This window comes from Aspergillus viridinutans (assembly GCF_018404265.1).
Source record: "Aspergillus viridinutans IFM 47045 DNA, scaffold_6, whole genome shotgun sequence".
Lineage (NCBI taxonomy): Eukaryota > Fungi > Ascomycota > Eurotiomycetes > Eurotiales > Aspergillaceae > Aspergillus > Aspergillus viridinutans.
Genome location: NW_025091222.1, coordinates 1555340 through 1574229, shown reverse-complemented (window position 1 = coordinate 1574229; position 18890 = coordinate 1555340). Strand labels below are relative to the sequence as shown.

Here is an 18890-nt window from a genome sequence, read left to right as displayed (position 1 = left end):
GTTAGTTGGTTCTTAACCTCGATTCATCATCCATCAGGATTTAAAGTAAGGTAGGTACGGAGTAAATAATCGTAGAAGAAGGACCTAGTCAACCCTACTCCATATGAACCTTAGGTGTCTAGCCATCCATCTCTATTGTTCCTATTAATATCCAAGGTACCTGGACCTGCTGACTTGTGGTCCCCTACCTATCTATCCGCTACGCCGTACCTTACTTACATTACCTATGTACCTCGCAAAATCTTACCATGGTTTCGGCTCTAGCTTGTATTTCAGAAATATTGATATCAAAAGAGGTAGATAAAGTATGAAACAGAGCTTGAGAGCTTGGAGTGACAGAAGTTCATAATAAAGAGATGCAGCGGTTCGTGCTTTTGCATCGAGAATCATCTACCTCTCAAGATTTTCTGCCTTAGGTACGAATTATGATTACTGTGTACGCAGTACCTAAGGTAATTTTGGCTTTAATTAATAGTATGTTCCTAGCCTTCTATGACCCACCACAGCCTGAAGATACTGTAGTAATAATATTTAGACTCAGATAGCTACCTGAGAAACAGGCAAGAAGGGACCTGGCCTACAAAATAGAGAGGTCAATATCGGTAGGTAGCCTTTTCAGGGTTTCACTCTTACAAGTTAGCATCTGTCGTGGGTTCATCGAATTTTGAGCAATATGCCATTGAGTCCAATGGGGATGCTCTTCAATCAGGTGGTTGAGTACCGTGTACCTGCTTGACTGGGTAGAGTCAGCGTACTCTTTGCTCCCAACTCCAGCCTGCTTTTCCAGGTAGCCGAGGTGTTTTACCATACGAGTTCTGGTACTATGGCCATCAACAGGGCTTGGTTAGGATCATCGGCCTTGGAGAACTGCGTATTCCGAAATCCTTGAATATGATTTCACCCTCACTCATCAACCATTGAACCTTTATCTACAGACTTGAGACGAAACCATATATTAAGAGCAGATTCTTGCAAGGTAGAAGATGAGCTACTGGAATCATTCTGAGAACATGTCTCGAGTACACACTGAGATTTCCTGCTTATGATTCGATCATTCAAAGAACTCCCTGAACAAAACTGTGGTAAAAATATCACACCCGGGAATTTCGCCCCCGAGTGAGGTGGCTGTTGACATTAGGATTTCTAGCACTATCATGTCCCATCGGCATAAAAAAAGGCGGCGGAAAAAGATAGCCCAGCAAAGGGGCTAAGGGTCAATTGAATTCAGCTCTCACTTGTAAGAGAGGTTGCCCGTCTTGTAATGTTGTATGACCTCATTCAACAGCTAGCGGCTTAGAGAAGTACATTATTTCTGATTCAGAATGTCAAGGGTTGAATCCTGATAATAAACTGATCAACTCCATCAGCCGAAGGTTGGCGCTGAGTGAGAAGCCTAAGCAGTAAGGTTACTATTGCGGAAGGCAATACAAACAATGCAAACACTCTCACCTCATCGCGACTGCGTCCATGCTGCATTTTATGAATTATGAATCTCTCTCTCTCTCTTCTGGTTTCCTTCTCATCTGTATCTAACAACCACCCATAATCGAATCATCAAGATACCGTCAAATTCATCAAATCCATCATTCAAATCATCAGTACCAAACCGCGGTATTATTATTTAGTCTAGATTTATGGTAACCCGCGGTGGCGTCTTGGGAGTCTGGAGCTTAGGTAAATTCTGATCATTTATTGAGACAGCATATTGAGGAAAATTAAATAATGAATGTAGGTAAGCCACTAAGGTTTCTACGCTCCAAGCACTGTACCTTACCTTACTTAAGCTAGGTAGGCACCCCAAGCTAGTCGGGGGAATCTCTCAAATCAGATGCAACTATCATGCACATGCGCTTTCTTCAAAGTAGCATACATCGATAGCTGTTATCACTAGATCATGGGTACTTCACTAGATTGCTAGCATGAACATAGATTAGTCTGATTGTGCAAGCAGACTGATCTAATGCAATTATGCAGATCACCTTGTCACTCTGTGATTATGAGAATTCTTTCCTTAAGAGATCCTAATCTTCTCCGGATTTCAGCGAAATACTTTTCTGACACCTTTATGGTGCCTGGTCTGACCAAAGCTTGTGATCTGCGGAGCCAATTGCCAGCTTTCGCCTCATTATTAGCTTTTCTAATGTAATGACAATCGTTAAATATCCAGAATGACTATATCCTGCTTCCACAAAGTCATTGATCGGTTGGACACGAAAGTGGGCGAGTTTCATGCTTGAAAGCAGCCTCTTCGGCACGAATATTGGCGACGCGAGGGCGAGATATCTCGGTAGGTAGGTTAGATAGAAGTAGACGAAGTCCCCCCTCAAATATAGCCTGCATCAACTGTTATGGTCAAGAGCCACTCGACCATCCAACGACACCAGTCTTCAGCTCTGGGATGGACACGTTACTCGACTTTCAGACTGAGGTCTAACCGGATTCCAAAAGGCACCTCCATGATTTAAGTTTTGATGCTATGTTATTTCACCGTTCGCTTCATCCAAAATAGGTACTTGATCAATCATGTCATTGAGAAAAACGGAGCGCATCCTCCTATGATATCGCTGGCTTGTATTGCATTGACAATATGGGCTAAGTAGAGTTTTCTTGCAAGGTTGTTAAGCATTTCAAGCAGCGAGCTATAAGATAATGTAAAACTGTAGCGCTTGAAGAAAGGACCAGAGGCGAAAATCGGGTTAAGCACACTCATTAGTCACAAGGGAAGCAGATATCTCATCGCCTTGGCTTCATGCCTTGTCTAGGTTATCGGATTAACCAGTCGCTGGGCCCTAAACGACAATGGAATGCTGGGCCTTTAAGCCTCCAACCAATGCCACGCCAACTGGAACCCGGACATCTCGCACATTGAAGCATGCAAAGGCCACAACTTTCTTGATCGCTGGACAAGATTGGAATATTTTACCGATGAGGAAATCATCCATAACCGTATGAAAAGATACGTCCAGCTCCTGCAGGAACGGGTATGTCTTTCCTTCTGAAAACACATCCTCGAAAGCAGCACGCGATATGTGACGGCACGATGAGATGTTCAGTTTCTGAAGGGCCGAGCCTGAGTGGTTCATGAGCGCAGTGAACCCTTGAGATGCGAGTCCAATTGCCTCGGCAGGACCATCAGGGTTAGCATTATCCACGTCTCGCGTGGAAGACAAATCCACGAATCTTAAGGGAGGATTGGCCCAATTTGTGAACAGGTTGACAAAGCCTCTGTTGCTACAGAGAGCATTGTCTGAAAACCGAAGTTTTGAGAGCAGCCGACATTTGTCATGAATAAGATCCAAAAGCCGATCATCAGCGTTGCGGAAGCCCTCCAGGGATAGTGTGCGCAGATTCGGGCCAAGCGTACCCATCATCTGTAAAATGGGTTCAATCTCCAACTCTTGGACAGTATCAAGAGACAAGTGCTCAAGGGTCGGTAAAGTTGAAATTGCCCGTACAGAATTGCTACCAATTTTCCAGCACTGCTTGAGCTTCAGTCTTTTGAGGGCTGTGCAGTTTTTACACAGTGTCTCCACAGTTTCGTCATCAAAGGAAAAGTCGAGATTCGACAGTTTCAAACTTTCGAGCTGTGATCCTAATTTCTGGAAGAGCCGCCGCCAATAAGCATCAGAGACAAGGTTAGCGGCATCTAAGTGCAGTTGCCTGACTTGAAGATCTCGGTCAATCATGTATTCAACAACTCTGTCTTTGATTTGGCCCGCAAATCGGAGATTGACACGACTCAGGGCCGGCATAAAGGCGAATATTTTGTGAAAGTCGTCCGTTTCGAGTTCTATGACAAGTGAGTACGTTGAGAGCCTGAAAATAGCAAGTAGAGACATACTAGCCGCATCGTAAATGTCAATGAAATTCAATTCAGGCCGTAGGAACAAGTTCAAAGTCCTTGATGTAAGAATCCGCCTTTTGGAAAATATCTGGCTAAGGCGCTGAAGCAACCGTGACGGTAAGTCCCCAAATTCTTCGATGTCGTTGTGGTTATCAGCAACTTTCTGAATGCAGTCAGCCTCGAACAAGATGGATCGAATGATTGCTCAAGAATGTTCACCTTTGCACACATCTCGACCAAACTGAGAGCACCTTGCTGCACGATTCCGTCGAGCAAGTTGCTTTGATTCTGCCGCCGACCGCTTCTCGACCCTCGCTTCTTAGCTTTTGACTTTCTTTCATCATCCGCTACTTCTTTGGAACATTTGGCGCAGAGGAGACCACCATTGGGGCCGGTTTTGCTGTATGAAGTGACCGTGAAACGCTTACTGCACAGCTCGCAATTCTCAAGTTGGCCTGGCATCGGTCGGGATTTTTCGTACATCATCTCTCTAGCAATGACATCGTCGTCATCATCGGGTTCCCCAGTGCGGCGGGCTTTGCGGCGAGCGAACTCCTTGCTCTGCTTGATCTTTGCGAGTGTCGCTGCCTCCTTTCGCTTGCGTTTCTTTCTCTGCTCGGCCGTTTCGCCGTCATTGTCTTCATATTCATCTTCCTCCTCAATTTCATCTGCCGGTTCATTCGCAGCCGCCCCTCGCTCGGCTTGTCTCACCCGTCTTTGGTAGTCTTGATGAATCTGAGCGGCGGAAATGTTGTTGGACTAGACAATCAAGTGTCAGCACGGATCTGGTCATTTATTGATGCTAGAAGAATGAGGCACTTACAGCTAAGAAATCAGTGAGCGCAGAATGGCTGCGAAATCATGAATCAGCGAGATCGACCAAGCGGATGGAAAAAGGGTTGAGGACGTACGGGCCCCTTATCTGATTCCTTGTTGACCTTCTATGCGCCCTGCAAACAATTAAAATGAAAGCCTCGAAAACCTCAGAATGATCGAAACGTACATATTGCATGCAACCACTTATTGATAACCTGATTTGAGGTGGTGTTAAGATGATTGATGCAGGTCTGATAAGCTTCAGGTCACAGGACTCGTGGTGATTTCGTGTTCCACTTTACGCGAACTTCGGTGTTGTCCTTATCAGCGCGTTTCCTGGATAAAGACTGGATTATCTGGGCCTGGTGAGAAGAGGAAAGACAGAAGAAGTTTGATGAAAGGAGTTTACTTGCACTCGCCAAGAGTCGTATACGAGGGGTAGTGACAGATCTGTGAATCACAGGCCGTGTTCCTGTCGAGCTGTGAAAGAATTTTCCAAATCTTCCCAAAGTTCCAACACTGCTGCCTCCCTTTTCCGACCGAACCTCCATAACAGCAGTGCCGATATTTGCCACCTACATTCTATTAATTTTCGATCAGGTACCAGGGGCACACTTCGGTTTGTCACTCATCCAGGATCCTACTTTTGACAGGGAAATCAGGAGCCTCATTTTGGTACATCGTCGAAATCCTGTCATCATGGGGAGAAGGACTTCCACAGCAAAAGAGACAATGCCATCTGGTAGTAAGTGCTCTCGCTTCCGTGCTAAATGTCCTCCCAAAACATGCTACCCATCTTTCAATCCGAAGATGGAAAGCTTTCTACTACAATTGCGTCCGACACAGTCATTGTAAGGCTAATGATCGATTTCAGTGCCTCAAGATAAACGATCGTCGTTGCCGAGACGCACCTCCCTGCGATTAGCACAGTCAAACCCCAGATCCATCACCGACAGTCCGAGTGACCACAGGGCTAATCAGAAAAATGAAGAGCATCATTTGGAGTCGATGGAGTCAAGCTTTGTCTCTACTTCCGTCGAAGTTGCTATACCCTTGAAGAAGCAGTCACCCTCGTGTGCTTCTTCTTCCTCTTCCTCGGAAGACACGTTTGGCGAAGGAAGAAACGACTATGATACTCCTGCAACTAGCGTTGTTATGACTCCTGCCGAGTCAGATGTGAATAAGCCTAGGAGGAGAGTTAATGCTTCTGCACGAGCTCGGGAACTACGCTCAAGGACAATGCCCCTCAGTAGCATGCAAAGAGGACTTAAGAGGAACACCGCAGCACTCTTCCCGGATGCCCCGACTTTGGGAACTTCAGACGAGGCTTTGGCTCAGGCTCTGCAAATGCAAGAATATCAGGAATCCTTTTCCAAGCGTCGGAAGATTGCCGCGGGCGCGAGTCGTGACGCCCCGGAGATCGAAGATTCTACTGAGGATGATGACCGCCTGGAGGACCTCGAGTCTGACGGCTTCAAGGATGCAGAGGACGAAGATGACTTTGAGCCTTGGCAGCCAAAGCGCAGTATTAGGACTTCTCGACGGTCGACGACGCACCAAACCATTCCGGACAGCGAAGTCTCTGACTTAAGTGATGATGAAGCAGGGGATGGCAACTATCAAACTAATTCAGAAGCAGACGGTCCTCCGTCGTCTAGTAGCGAGGAGGAGCCGTTAATTGCCGAAAGGGCAAGAAACGCCGGCACAGCAAATGCCAGCACAAGCTCGCGAGCGCGGAGGCAAGCATTAAGGGCCTCTGCAAACCAGCGACGCACTAATATTCCACCTTGGATGAGTAATCGAGTAAGTATGCTTGCTTCGTCCAACATCAGGGTGCTCTAACACAGTATCTAGGCTTATAGAGAGCGACGCAAACTTGAAAGGCAACATCCTCTCATCACAAAAATGTGGCACGACTTGGAGAACACGCCCCCTATTACACCGGTACCAGCAGAACAGCCTCCGGGCATTTCGAGAACGCTGAAGTCGTACCAGCTCGAGGGCTTGAACTGGATGTTGCAGCAAGAGAAAAGTCAATATAAAGGTGGTTTGCTGGGTGACGAGATGGGCATGGGAAAGACTATCCAGGCGGTCTCCCTTCTCATGTCTGATTATCCCGTCGGCAAACCATCTCTTGTTGTGGTGCCACCGGTTGCTCTGATGCAATGGCAGTCTGAAATAAAAGTACGTCTGTTCTGCATGTTTAAAATTACAGTTACGACCCTAATTTTTATGACCTCAGGAATACACGAATGGCCAGTTCAAGGTTCTTGTGTACCACAATTCCAATGCCAAGGTCAAACACCTAACAAAGAAAGACCTTGAGTCTTATGATGTGATCATGATCTCTTGTGAGTTATAAAATTTGCAAGCCTGAAAATTCGGTCTAATGTCGGATGTAGACTCCGGCCTCGAGTCCATTCATCGGAAGGAATGGAAAGGATGGAACCGCAACGACGGGATCGTGAAAGAAGATAGTGAGTCTATCGACAAAATAGTACAGCAAAGAAAGGCCCACTGACAATGAGAAGGCGTCATTCATGCCATTGACTACCACCGCCTTATCCTCGATGAAGCGCATAGCATCAAGGTATATTAACGAGACCTTTGGACTGTACAATTTGATTATTTTGCTAATGCTTCTCAGCAACGGACTACCAGTGTTGCACGTGCATGTTTTGCCCTTAAAGCCTCTTATAAATGGTGTCTTTCCGGCACTCCTGTTCAGAACCGAATCGGCGAGTTCTTCTCTCTTCTTCGCTTCCTCGAAGTTCGCCCATTTGCGTGCTACTTCTGCAAGCAGTGCAAATGTCAGCAACTTCATTGGTCTCAGGACGCGGATAAACGTTGTAGCCATTGCAAGCACAGTGGGTTCAGCCATGTATCAGTCTTCAATCAGGAGATCCTTAATCCCATTACCGAACGAGACAATCCAGAAGCCTGCAAGGAGGCCTTGTCCAAACTTCGCCTGATCACTGACAGGATCATGTTGAGAAGAGTCAAGCGCGATCACACAGCTTCAATGGAGCTCCCTCCGAAACGCGTCGTTCTGCATAACGAGTTTTTCGGAGAAATTGAACGTGACTTTTCCAGGAGTATTATGACGAATTCTACAAGGCAGTTCGATACATACGTTAGCCGAGGTGTGATGTTGAACAACTACGCCAACATCTTCGGTCTGATCATGCAGATGCGGCAGGTTGCGAATCATCCCGACCTGATCCTGAAGAAGCATGCTGCCGGTGGACAGAACGTCCTTGTATGCAGTATTTGTGATGAGCCTGCGGAAGAGGCCATTCGGTCTCGTTGTCACCATGAGTTTTGTCGTCGTTGTGCCAAAGATTACATCCAGTCTTTCGAAGCAGACAGCGTCGTTGATTGTCCTCGTTGTCACATCCCCCTCTCCATTGATTTCGAGCAGCCAGATATTGAGCAGGAGGCGGAGCACATCAAGAAGAACTCCATCATTAATCGCATCCGAATGGAGGACTGGACGTCGTCGACGAAGATTGAGATGCTTGTTTACGAGCTCTACAAATTGAGGAGCCAGAAGCAGACTCACAAGTCCATCGTTTTCTCGCAATTTACCTCGATGCTTCAGCTTGTTGAATGGCGTCTTCGTCGGGCTGGTTTCAACACCGTCATGCTGGATGGGACGATGACGCCTGCACAGCGTCAGAAATCAATTGATTATTTCATGAATAATGTGGATGTAGAGGTTTTCCTTGTGTCATTGAAAGCAGGGGGTGTCGCCTTGAACTTGACCGAAGCCTCCAGAGTTTTCATCGTCGATCCGTAAGTATCACTTGAGCATCTTGCTACATACCTGATCAGGGTCTTGTACTAACGGGAATCCATCAGGTGGTGGAATCCAGCTGCCGAATGGCAAAGCGCTGACCGATGCCATCGTATTGGTCAACGACGGCCGTGTGTCATAACGCGGCTCTGCATTGAGGATTCGGTAGAATCGCGGATTGTCTTGCTGCAAGAGAAGAAGGCAAATCTCATCAACGGCACGCTGAACAAAGATCAGGGGGAGGCGCTGGAAAAGCTCACTCCAGAAGATATGCAGTTCTTGTTCCGCGGATCCTGATTTGTCCTCTTTCTTGAGATTATACATTATGCGATCTAATTTACTGCGCTGCTTGCTGGAAAGAGCTTGGCTCATGGGATTATTGCTATGCCCGACGCATTGCGGTATCTCACTTGAGGAGAGCGAATTTGCGGTTCTGGCTGGCCAGCACTTTTCGCGTCTTCTCCGAATCTCTTCTTATGTTCCTATTGTACTAGGCTGTCCTTGCTATGGTGAACGTCTTCTGAGCTGGTCTCAGTTGATGCTGGAACTCCACTGCCACCCAAATTGAGAAAAATTAAGAAATTTATAATGATGGTATCCTATTATCCAAATACTTACAGATGTTTTTATAAGCGTATGTCGCTCATCGACTGATTTTACTAGCGCACCTAGCCTTTTTCTTCCCCCTTTTTTTTTTTTTTTTTTTTTGGGGGGGGGGGGGTCTGTTGCTGTGTTGACAATAATGGATGGATAGTCAGGCGAAAATCATCATCACGAGTACAGACCACTTGCAAGGAGATAATAGTACTGCTCCGTTTGGAAGTGTATTATTTGTTTGTTTATGACAATTCTCCAAGAATCTCCGAAAATGACAGAAGCTTGGCCTTGCTTAACCCATCCAAGAAGATCCGAGAACCTCTGCTGTTCAGGAGTCAGAAGTAGTCAGAACTACTTACGTAGTAGAAGAGGACAAAGGAGGGGCGCGATGATGCAGCAGGCTTGCAGTGCCCCTGGAACCAACTTCCTGCCGCCGGCTGAGGGGGGAAAGGACAAATACTAAGGGAAGTCATCATCCATCATGAACTGACATTTTCCGTTGAAGGTAGGTTTGGTTGTATGTGAAGTGACATGAGAGCAACTAATAAAAAGCAACTTGTGCTTCCTCTTCCTTTTTCTTTTCTCACTTTTCTCTCCTCATTACTTGCTTCCTGACTTCTCTCTCCACTCAGCCCTACGAACGGACAAGAGCAAGACAAGATCTCGTCCCCACATCGTCCCGCATCTTCAGGCCTGACTCGACCAAGTGCTGCAGGCAGCAACTATAATAAAATAGTGTAAAACAGAACAGAGTACTCTTCATAACTTTTCTAGCTCACCCGGATCATGGAGGATGAAACCGAGCCGCCACGAGCACGTCCACAACATGCGCTGGACAAGTATGGCCCCAGATTTGTTGATAAAACGGAAAAACTTCATGATCGAGCCGTCGCAATGAAGGTCGCAACCAATGGCGAGCACAAGCCCGCGGGGGGGTTCGATAGTACTCCAATTCCTCATGCCCCCCCTGGTTACACCCTGAAGTTCACTTTTCATCGCGGCATCAATCTTCCGTGTGCGGATTTCGGCACGTTCTCGTCTGATCCTTACGTGAGAGCTCAGCTGGTTGTCGACCTTCCCCAGCGGCATAAGCAGGACCCCATTGTAACCTTTAGAACGCCGACAGTGCGCAAGAACAGAGACCCAGTATGGGACAGCGAGTGGATTGTTGCGAACGTTCCTGCATCCGGCTTCGAGCTCAAGTGTCATGTATACGATGAGGACGCTGCCGACCATGATGATAAGTTGGGCATCGCATACGTCGAGGTCGGCCGTATCGATGACAACTGGTCTGGTTTCAAGGAGCAATCATTTCGGGTCAAGAAACGACTCGGCAGCAAGCGGGTCTATCTGTTTGGCAATATCGCCGCCTTCGCCTCGCGACGTCTCGACCTTGGCTCACATCTGGCCATCAGTGTGGAGTGTTTGGGCAAGACCCCAGGTGAGGAGGGTGGACAGATGTACACACTCGGGCCAAACTACTGGTTTAAACACTTTTCCCCCCTGATCGGGCGCCTGACAGGGACGAAAGACGAAGTGCAAAGCTCGGATGGCAAGAAGGCATTCAGCCGTTACAAGTACGTGTATCTCGGACCCGGCCGCTTTTGACGCAGATTGCTTATTTGCTATTTTTTTTTCCCTTAAGTTTCCAAGCCATTCAGATACAGCTAAAGGGCCCTGTACCTGCTGAACTATATCATCGCTATGTCGAATTCAAACCCTTTGTGGCGGGTATGTTCACATCGCACAGTCTCCGAGGCCGTATCCTCAATCGCGCTCTCCATCATCAGCATGAGAGAATCTACAACTTTGATCGGGCAACTCTTTGTGGTAAATTCGCAACTCCGTGTACCGAGCTCACTCAGAAATTTCTTGAGTTTGTTCACCATGCTCAGGGCGGCCGTATATTCACTTATGTCCTCACCCTCGACGGACAGTTCCGATTTACTGAGACGGGAAAGGAATTTGGAATTGATTTGCTAAGCAAACACACCATGCATAGCAATATCTCGATCTACATCGCGTATTCCGGAGAGTTCTTTGTTCGTCGACTGAAATACCGCCATCGTCATCATTCTTCCTGTGCAGAGCCATCAGCGACTGAGATTCCAACCCAAGGGCCCCAGGCCGAGACTATCACAGGGGTATCAACAGACCCGGGCGATTATGAGCTCTTCATCGACAATGACAGCGGTACTTATCGTCCCAATGGCAAATATCTTCCATTGCTCAAGGATTTCCTCTCTAGGACCTTTGTTGGCCTCCATATTACCACATTGGACTGCCAGGAAGATGCTGAGCGAATGACAGAGCTGAAAGCTGAACAGAGAGAATTTAAGAAGAAAGAGACGGGCCAAATGACCTTCCTTCAACAACGCAGCAGTTCATCGCTGTCCATCTCAAGTTCAGATGAAGAGGAGCTCGTAGAACGAAGTGGCGCCTCATCCAGGAAACGAGGAGACTTTGCCCAGAAAGTGCACGACATGCGCGACGTCAAAGGCCAGGTCATGAAATGGGTGGAAGGGGATGAACACAAAAACATTACAGGAAACCACAACGGCCATACCAGCTCATCACATCAGCCATCGGAGGCCCTGCAATAAGCTGGTGTGGTAAACTCTGGCGGCGTCCATGGCCAGTAATCAAGAAACACCTGTTTCTGTTTATACCTGCTTCTTTTTTTTATTGGGACGAGGGCACGGGCTCGTCCTTAAACATCCTTAGGCCTCTATGTTTGAGCGGTATGCATTTGTGATCCCCCTGGTTGTTATTATGGTTGTTACTATTATCTATGTGACGCACTCGAGCAGCCTCATTCTGGTTTTCACTGAACCTGGTTGTGGGAACTCTCATACACTCCTCTCTGCGGCGTCTGTCAGAATTAGCCTGTTTTCTTTCTTTCTCAGATACCCCTCCGACGTTGGAGAATGGATAGCTTAGCAAGTAATATTAATAATGTTCTGTTGATGCTCTGATTGGCAGGAGCTCTCTTTTTCTTCCATGTCTCTGAGTTAATACGGAGTACTGTGAAAGGCTTCCCGGATCTGCACGAGAAGGATCAGCCGGATTGTGTTGGAGTTGGTTTCAGAGTGTCATTCTGAAATATCTGAAGGCAAAGCCTGGATATCGCTCTTGTGATCCTTCCTGTATGCAAATAATCTCACTGTCTGTGTCATGCTCCCATGTTCAACAAGAAGTTGAGGATCACACATTGGGGATTTAACAGCTCTGCTGCAGACGCAGCCTCCAGCGTGATCCCCAATCAGTGCTGAATGGGCTCCTCTTAGTAAAACGTTGTATTATTATCTGTGTCTGTTGAGGCAGTCATGACATTTTTCTGGAGAAATAAAATATCAAGCTTAAATCACCAGCTGGTCACCCCTGCCCTCAGGAGTAACCTGTAGATAGATAGACCGTTGTGTGAAACACTGGTCTCTGTGCCAGGTGGGGGGGATTTGTACTTATTATTCCTGTGCTTTAATGAACATATCATTATCGCATCCTTCCCACGTTCTTCTTCCCCTCCTCCGCGCGCCAAACCTCCGACTCAACCTCACCTCCACAATTACCCACACTGCTACTCTCGCCAGGCACCGATTTTGGAAGCCTCTTTTCTTGCTCATCAGCTTCTCCTTCTCATATCATCTGCCTTTTTATTGTTCACGTTTTCATCTAGTCCACCGAATCGACCCAGTATCTCCTGCGGACCAAGCGCAGCAGGATCTCAGAAACTGGGGATCGCGCCCTCTGCCAGGTTGACCATCACCACCTTTGCTTCCACACAACGGCTCGTGTTCTGCGATCGCGACCTACCTCTCACAAGCTCTTCCATCGTACAGCAGTTATATTTGTGTGGTTTCAGGCTCAGAGATCCCTGGAGACGTTTGAGTAGAGTTTCAGACTAGATGACGGCTTTTCCGTTCGGTTGCCTCTTGTTTATCGTTGCTTCAGCTTTAAACTGATGCCAATCCGGCCGTCGATGGTGACCTCCAGCTGGCCCAGTCATCCTTTCGGACCGTCTCTTTTTCGAGTGGTGACGTGAATCATTCATTCGTCTTCATTATGGGCAATGTTGGAAGTCGTCTCGATGACTCTGGAAATTTGTTCTTCAAAGACCAAACGAGGTGTAAGTGTCCAACACTACACCTTCCCTCCTTCGCTTCTTTTTCTCATTAAAGTCGTCGACGGTCCGTAACTCTCTACTGCTCTTTTGCTAATCGCTTCGAATGAGCAATAGTTACAATCTCGTCCGCCACGATAAGCAACTCTCGAGGACGGGTATTCTTGCATCTTACTCCCAACTCTTTCCCGGCCACGAGATATACTGCGAAGCGTGAAGTTGGTGACGACGGTCCTATTGAGTATATACAGGTAAGGCGCTGGAGCCATAATGGCTTGAGTCGCGCCCTCTATACAGCCCTTGTCCTTTTCAGCTGACAACTCCTCGTTTGCTATGTCTTTACAGGATCCGGACCTCTCCTCGTCTGCATCAGCGCCCACATTCCTTTTGCGCCTGACGAATGAAGATGAACTGAACTTCAATTTCACGTTTGTATTGAGGCAGACTCAAACCGCTAACAGTTCGAATTCCGTCGTCAATGGTGTCGCAACCTCACTTCCAGAAGTGGCCGACACTGTGCTCACCGGACTTACGTTCGCGCATGCGACGAACTCGAAGGAGCTCGACAATCTGATAACCCGAGAATTTCATGCGAATCCCAATTTGCAAAACAATACCAATGTGCAGTTTGTAGGGGATTACACAACGGGTGGAAGCCCGTCCGTTCAGTTCAATTGGTCCTGGAAATGGAAACCACCCAAGCCCACAGAAGATAAGGGCGGTGGTTGGAGGAACAGCTGTAGCTTCTTAGACTATGACCAGAGAGCTAATCGTCTCAACACTCTCGCGCACTTCTCGTTCTGGGTGCACAACTGCCCGCGTTCGCTACCCAGCCCGCAGACCTTGTCACCAAACCTGGAAATACCTCACCCCGTTCGGAATCGTATGCCTTCTTCGCAGTCAATCCTCTCGCATTCCAGTGATGCCGACACCACATCCAATCTGCATCTTCCTCCGGGTACTCCGCCTGAAACGATCGATAGTGCTCTGCCTCCCCCTCCGCCCCAAGCTCCGCCCCCGCCGCCGCCGGTGAAAGTTGACCTTCCCCATTCGCGTCCTGGCGAAGATATGAGTGTAGTGGAGGATGGCCCATTGTTCCGAGCCACTATGAAAGCGTTGGAACAGAAGACAGGGAACATGCGTGCGAAAATCAAGAAGGTGCTGAAGAAGGCGGAGGCTGCCCAACAAGCCCAAGGGGCCTGCAACGATGCTGTGGAAGCCTTCCTATCTGCTCTCAGTGAAGCCTCAACATCTAATTCCAACGCAATCCAGCCGGCCCTCGATCACTACTTTGAGAAAATTGCTCGGCAGATCCTAAATTATGAGCGACTCAATACCATCCAACTGCAAAAGCTCGTCATCGAACCTCTGATCAAGCTTTATAACAATGACATCAAACAGGCCGAGGCCAAGAAGAAGGAGTTTGAAGAAGAGAGCAGGGATTATTATGCCTACGTGAGTCGCTACCTCGGACAGAGGCAGGATTCCTTGAAAGAGAAAAAGCGAGCGGAGAGCGATTCCAAGTACCAAGCCAAGAGGCGGAACTTTGAGTTAAAGCGGTTCGATTATTCTTCGTTCATGCAGGATCTTCATGGTGGCCGTAAGGAACAGGAAGTCCTTTCGCACCTGACCAGGTACGCAGATGAACAAGCTAAGAGCTTTCTTGCGGCGGCCAAGAAGGTCGATGACATGATTCCTCAGCTGGACGCTCTGATTCACGAGGTCAATCAGGCAGACAAGGAATTCCAATTCCAGAGGACAGAAAGAGAAGAGAAACGAAGGGCTCTAGAAAAAAGCAGTAACTTATATCTGGAGCCGGATTCCCTCGCCAACCCAAGTGTTCCGTCAACCCTGCCAGGCAATGGCGGTGGTGGCCACAAGTCTGAATCGGACTTGGGCCGTGCAGACAGCACAGGGTCTCAGCTGCGAAGCGTGGTCAGCAACAGTTCCTCCATGGCTCCGCAGACAAATGCAGCTATGAACAGCACGGCCGGAATCCCGCCGATATCCTCAAATGCCAATCCGAGCGGCCAGCAGCGGAAAGAGGGACTTCTCTGGGCACTATCACGACCGGGATCTCACATCGATCCCAAAGGCATCAACAAGCAAGCTTGGCATAAGTTCTGGATTGTGTTAGATCAAGGCAAACTCTCAGAGTACAGTAATTGGAAACAGAAGCTTGATCTGCATATGGACCCAATTGACCTACGAATGGCCTCTGTGCGAGAAGCACGGAACGCCGAACGACGCTTCTGTTTTGAAGTCATTACCCCTCAGTTTAAGCGGATTTATCAGGCGACTTCCGAAGAAGACATGGGCAACTGGATCAGGGCCATCAACAACGCCCTGCAAAGTGCTGTCGAGGGCCGTGGCATGTCTCCACCCGTTCCGTCAAAGAACGACGGCTCGTCCCTGGGTCGTGATATTGGTTCTGTCTTGACTGGAAAAAGCTCGTCGTATTCCGGTCAACATTCTCATTCTGCAAGTTCTACCAGCAGCGTGAGCCGTCGCACCACAGTGGGTGCTCGACCAAGCTACGTGCGCAACGATAGCACCGGCTATGAAGAGAACCCCGCCAAATTGCTCCAGACCGTCCGCGATGCGGACCAAGGCAATAATTGGTGCGCCGATTGCGGATCGGACTCGAAGGTTGAGTGGGTATCGATCAACCTTGGGATAGTCTTGTGCATTGAGTGTAGCGGCATCCACCGTTCTCTCGGAACTCATATCTCCAAAATCCGTTCCCTGACATTGGACGTGAATTCTTTCTCAAATGACATCGTCGAGATCCTCTTGCAGGTTGGCAACCGCGTCAGTAATATGGTCTGGGAGGCGACACTAGACCAGAACCAGAAACCGATGGCAACCTCGACTCGGGAACAACGACTGAAATTCATCACTGCCAAGTATAGCGATCGAGCGTTTGTGCAGTCGCTGCCCTCCCCTTTGTCACGGTTCTCGACTGCTGATGAAACCTTGCTTGCGGCAATCAAAAAGAATGATATCCAAGGCGTGCTATACGGCATTGCACTTCGAGCCAATGTTAACATCGCTGACCGGTCGCGAAACACCCACGCGGTCTTCCTTGCTCTAGCGGCTGCAGACCCCGCGTCGCCTGGGTCGACGCCGTCTAGCCTGCCACATAGACCGGGTACTGCCAATGCAGTCAAGGCGATTCCATTCCCGATAGCAGAATTGCTTGTACAAAACGGCGCGGAAATTCCTTCACAGCCACCTCCCATTCCTCTATCACCAGCTGCGCAGCTCTATCTGAGTCAACGCACCACGAGATATGTGACGCCCATGGCGGGCAGCTCAACTGCGGACACGGTCGGATCACTGCCCAGCATTCGAGGAACAGCAAGTGATCAGGCGGTGCCATCGGGATCCCTGGACAGCAAGGAACGTGATAGACTGCACAAGAGAGGAAGCGCTGGAGCTCGATTTGCTGGAAAAGTCGCGTCTCTCGGCATCGAACGATAACAACCGCTATTCTTTACAACTCCTTTTATTGTTCCTTGGCTGGTTTTCGGCCAAGTCACGCCTGTAATAGTTAATCATGTTTAATGATCCTTAAGTGCACATGATGATGTCACGTCCAGTTTGCATGGTCCTCTTTTTAACGCCCTAGGAAGGACGACGATTTGCTTTCGCATGCTGAATGGGGTATACCTTGTTCTGCTCTGAATTAATCCCTCTACATGCTTAGCGTATTCTATATTCTTGTCGGTCTCAAGTCACTGGGACCGTTTAGCCTTCGGATTCATATTCCTCTAGGACTATGTAAATCACTGTTTCCCTGATATCTTCTACAGACATCTTGATCTCGTTTACTAGATATATACTTCCTTGGCCTCACCTCTTATGGGACAAAGAGCTGTGCCCTTACCAACCCGCCTAATACGTCCTGGAAGACAATTGATCTGAGATCGCCAGGTTAGGAGCTGTATAGCGGAGACGTAATGGCCTCTAGTTTGTCGTGCTTGTCTTCATTGTAGATAATCCATCGTCAAGCATGCAATATTCCACTTCAGCCATTGCCAGTGAGTCATTGAGCTATCCTGCCGCTCAGCAGTTGAGATCAGGGGGTCCATGATGAGAGAGGGTCTGGACTCAGCAACGACGCCGGATACTCTTTCCCACATTAGCCGGAGAATATAAAGGATACAGGCGATTGGTTCGGACCAGGCGGATAAGAAGTCAATGGAGCGCGTCCATCCACGGAACTGAGGTCAGTTGACACATAGATAGGCTATTGCTTAGAAGGCATCAAGGGAACAAAAGGCGGCAGGTTGGGCGAGGAATCATAGCTGTCGTCTGTCAATCAGATCGACGGGACACAAGTACCACCCATGCGAGATTCTTTTCCCCATGTGTTTCTTTTGCCACATAGTCCAGGAACGGAAGTTCAAACGCGTCCAACGCAGCAAGTGGCGCGCGAAGAGACTAGAGTGGCTTCGTCCATCTCCAGTGCTTTTGTATGCGGCATGTACTGTGCTCTGAAGGGATCATAATTCCCCAGGCGCTGATTGGTTATAAATGAGCAGGGGAAGAACCTAAGATTGATTTTTGAATCCACGAAGCCACAGTTTTCCTACTTGAAGAGAGCATGCGAAACCTAAGCCTCAATGGCTCGGGGCGGAGACTTGCGCGGCACGGGTATGTACTCTTAAAAGACAGGCAGACAGTGGCATCTCAGCCCAGCCAATAGTACTGGTTAATCGACCCGAGGGATGATGGCGCGGATGGCAGATGGGAATGTCGATGGACACCAAGGCCGTTAAGAGAAGAATTCGTAGTTGCGGGCCAGCCGATGACGTCATTGGCTGCAATGGCGTGACGATACGACCCAGTAGAAATTGGACAAGAAGAAGAATCACAACAACAGTACTGCGGGCCACCAAGTCTAGGGTAGAAAAGACAGAATTGTTGAGCCTTTGTTTTTATCAGCCGAGATGACAATCCTCATTCTGTGTAGATAGTCCGAAGCAGCCCCAGGTGGCGAGAGTAATCCATCCAAAATGCGCTCACTGGGGTTTGCCAGCAGCGGTTGTGAACTGTGTTCCAGTCGCCACAGGCATTGTTGATAGTGCAGCATTTTTAACACCAGCTGCGACGGGAGAAAGGCATATACATAAGTATAGTAAGATACCCCATCTATAGGGAGCTTCGAATGATAGGGTTGTTTACGTAGCTCTTGCTGCTGCAAGGGCGGGAGGCAAATGATATTAATTGACCACTTAAGGTTACCGACATATGTAAGTTAGTCGGTGGTAGTAGCCAGCTGTCTTGGATTCAAGGTCCGCAATCGACTGCTCCAGACTGAGGTACTGGAGCGTCTCAGTGGTCAAATTGCCATATGGTGATGAGGTTCCCCAGTAGCGATCTGGGAGACTTGATGAGCACTTCCCGTACATTTGCGAAAGCTTACAGTCCATTCTCGATCAGGAGTACTYACGCTCAAGCAAAATCATCGCACCCTTGATCTCCTCAGCATAGCGTCCAACGATCGTCTGGTTCGTCAAGTATCCAGTGTATAACGAAGCGTCCGCTTCACCTGGTGTGAACAAGACTACCTTTTCTCACCACGACGCCACAGTCAGCAACACACCGCAAGCAATAGCCATTAACCGAGCGGAGGATACTCACAGGGGAGCCAGGCCCAGCCCAATGTTCCGGATTATACCAGAAGTAATCTTTATAATTAGTATACAGAA

The 18890-nt window shown here is 48.3% G+C and overlaps 4 protein-coding genes across 4 annotated transcripts; 3 read left to right on the top strand and 1 right to left on the bottom strand.

Annotated features, from left to right (window-relative positions):
• Positions 1 to 2789: 2789 nt before the first annotated feature.
• rad7 (DNA repair protein Rad7, protein) lies at positions 2790 to 4849 on the bottom strand (the record flags this gene model as incomplete). The annotated part of the gene is made up of 5 exons (XM_043271410.1): positions 2790 to 3790; positions 3842 to 4007; positions 4064 to 4603; positions 4668 to 4695; positions 4827 to 4849. 5 exons carry the CDS (start codon positions 4847 to 4849, stop codon positions 2790 to 2792), a joined length of 1758 nt encoding a protein of 585 aa, XP_043127345.1.
• Positions 4850 to 5359: 510 nt separating this feature from the next.
• Positions 5360 to 8753, top strand: Aspvir_008236 (DNA repair protein RAD16; the record flags this gene model as incomplete). Its single annotated transcript, XM_043271409.1, has 8 exons — positions 5360 to 5405; positions 5535 to 6463; positions 6515 to 6844; positions 6903 to 7011; positions 7063 to 7137; positions 7192 to 7250; positions 7308 to 8455; positions 8522 to 8753. The coding sequence occupies 8 exons, from the start codon at positions 5360 to 5362 to the stop codon at positions 8751 to 8753; spliced, it is 2928 nt and encodes a 975-aa protein (XP_043127344.1).
• A 1086-nt stretch (positions 8754 to 9839) lies between these two features.
• On the top strand, positions 9840 to 11656 carry Aspvir_008235 (C2 domain protein; the record flags this gene model as incomplete). Its single annotated transcript, XM_043271408.1, has 2 exons — positions 9840 to 10630; positions 10699 to 11656. The coding sequence occupies 2 exons, from the start codon at positions 9840 to 9842 to the stop codon at positions 11654 to 11656; spliced, it is 1749 nt and encodes a 582-aa protein (XP_043127343.1).
• A 1459-nt stretch (positions 11657 to 13115) lies between these two features.
• Positions 13116 to 16656, top strand: Aspvir_008234 (putative ARF GTPase activator (Csx2); the record flags this gene model as incomplete). The annotated part of the gene is made up of 3 exons (XM_043271407.1): positions 13116 to 13179; positions 13291 to 13424; positions 13519 to 16656. The coding sequence occupies 3 exons, from the start codon at positions 13116 to 13118 to the stop codon at positions 16654 to 16656; spliced, it is 3336 nt and encodes a 1111-aa protein (XP_043127342.1).
• Between the last annotated feature and the right edge of the window lie 2234 nt (positions 16657 to 18890).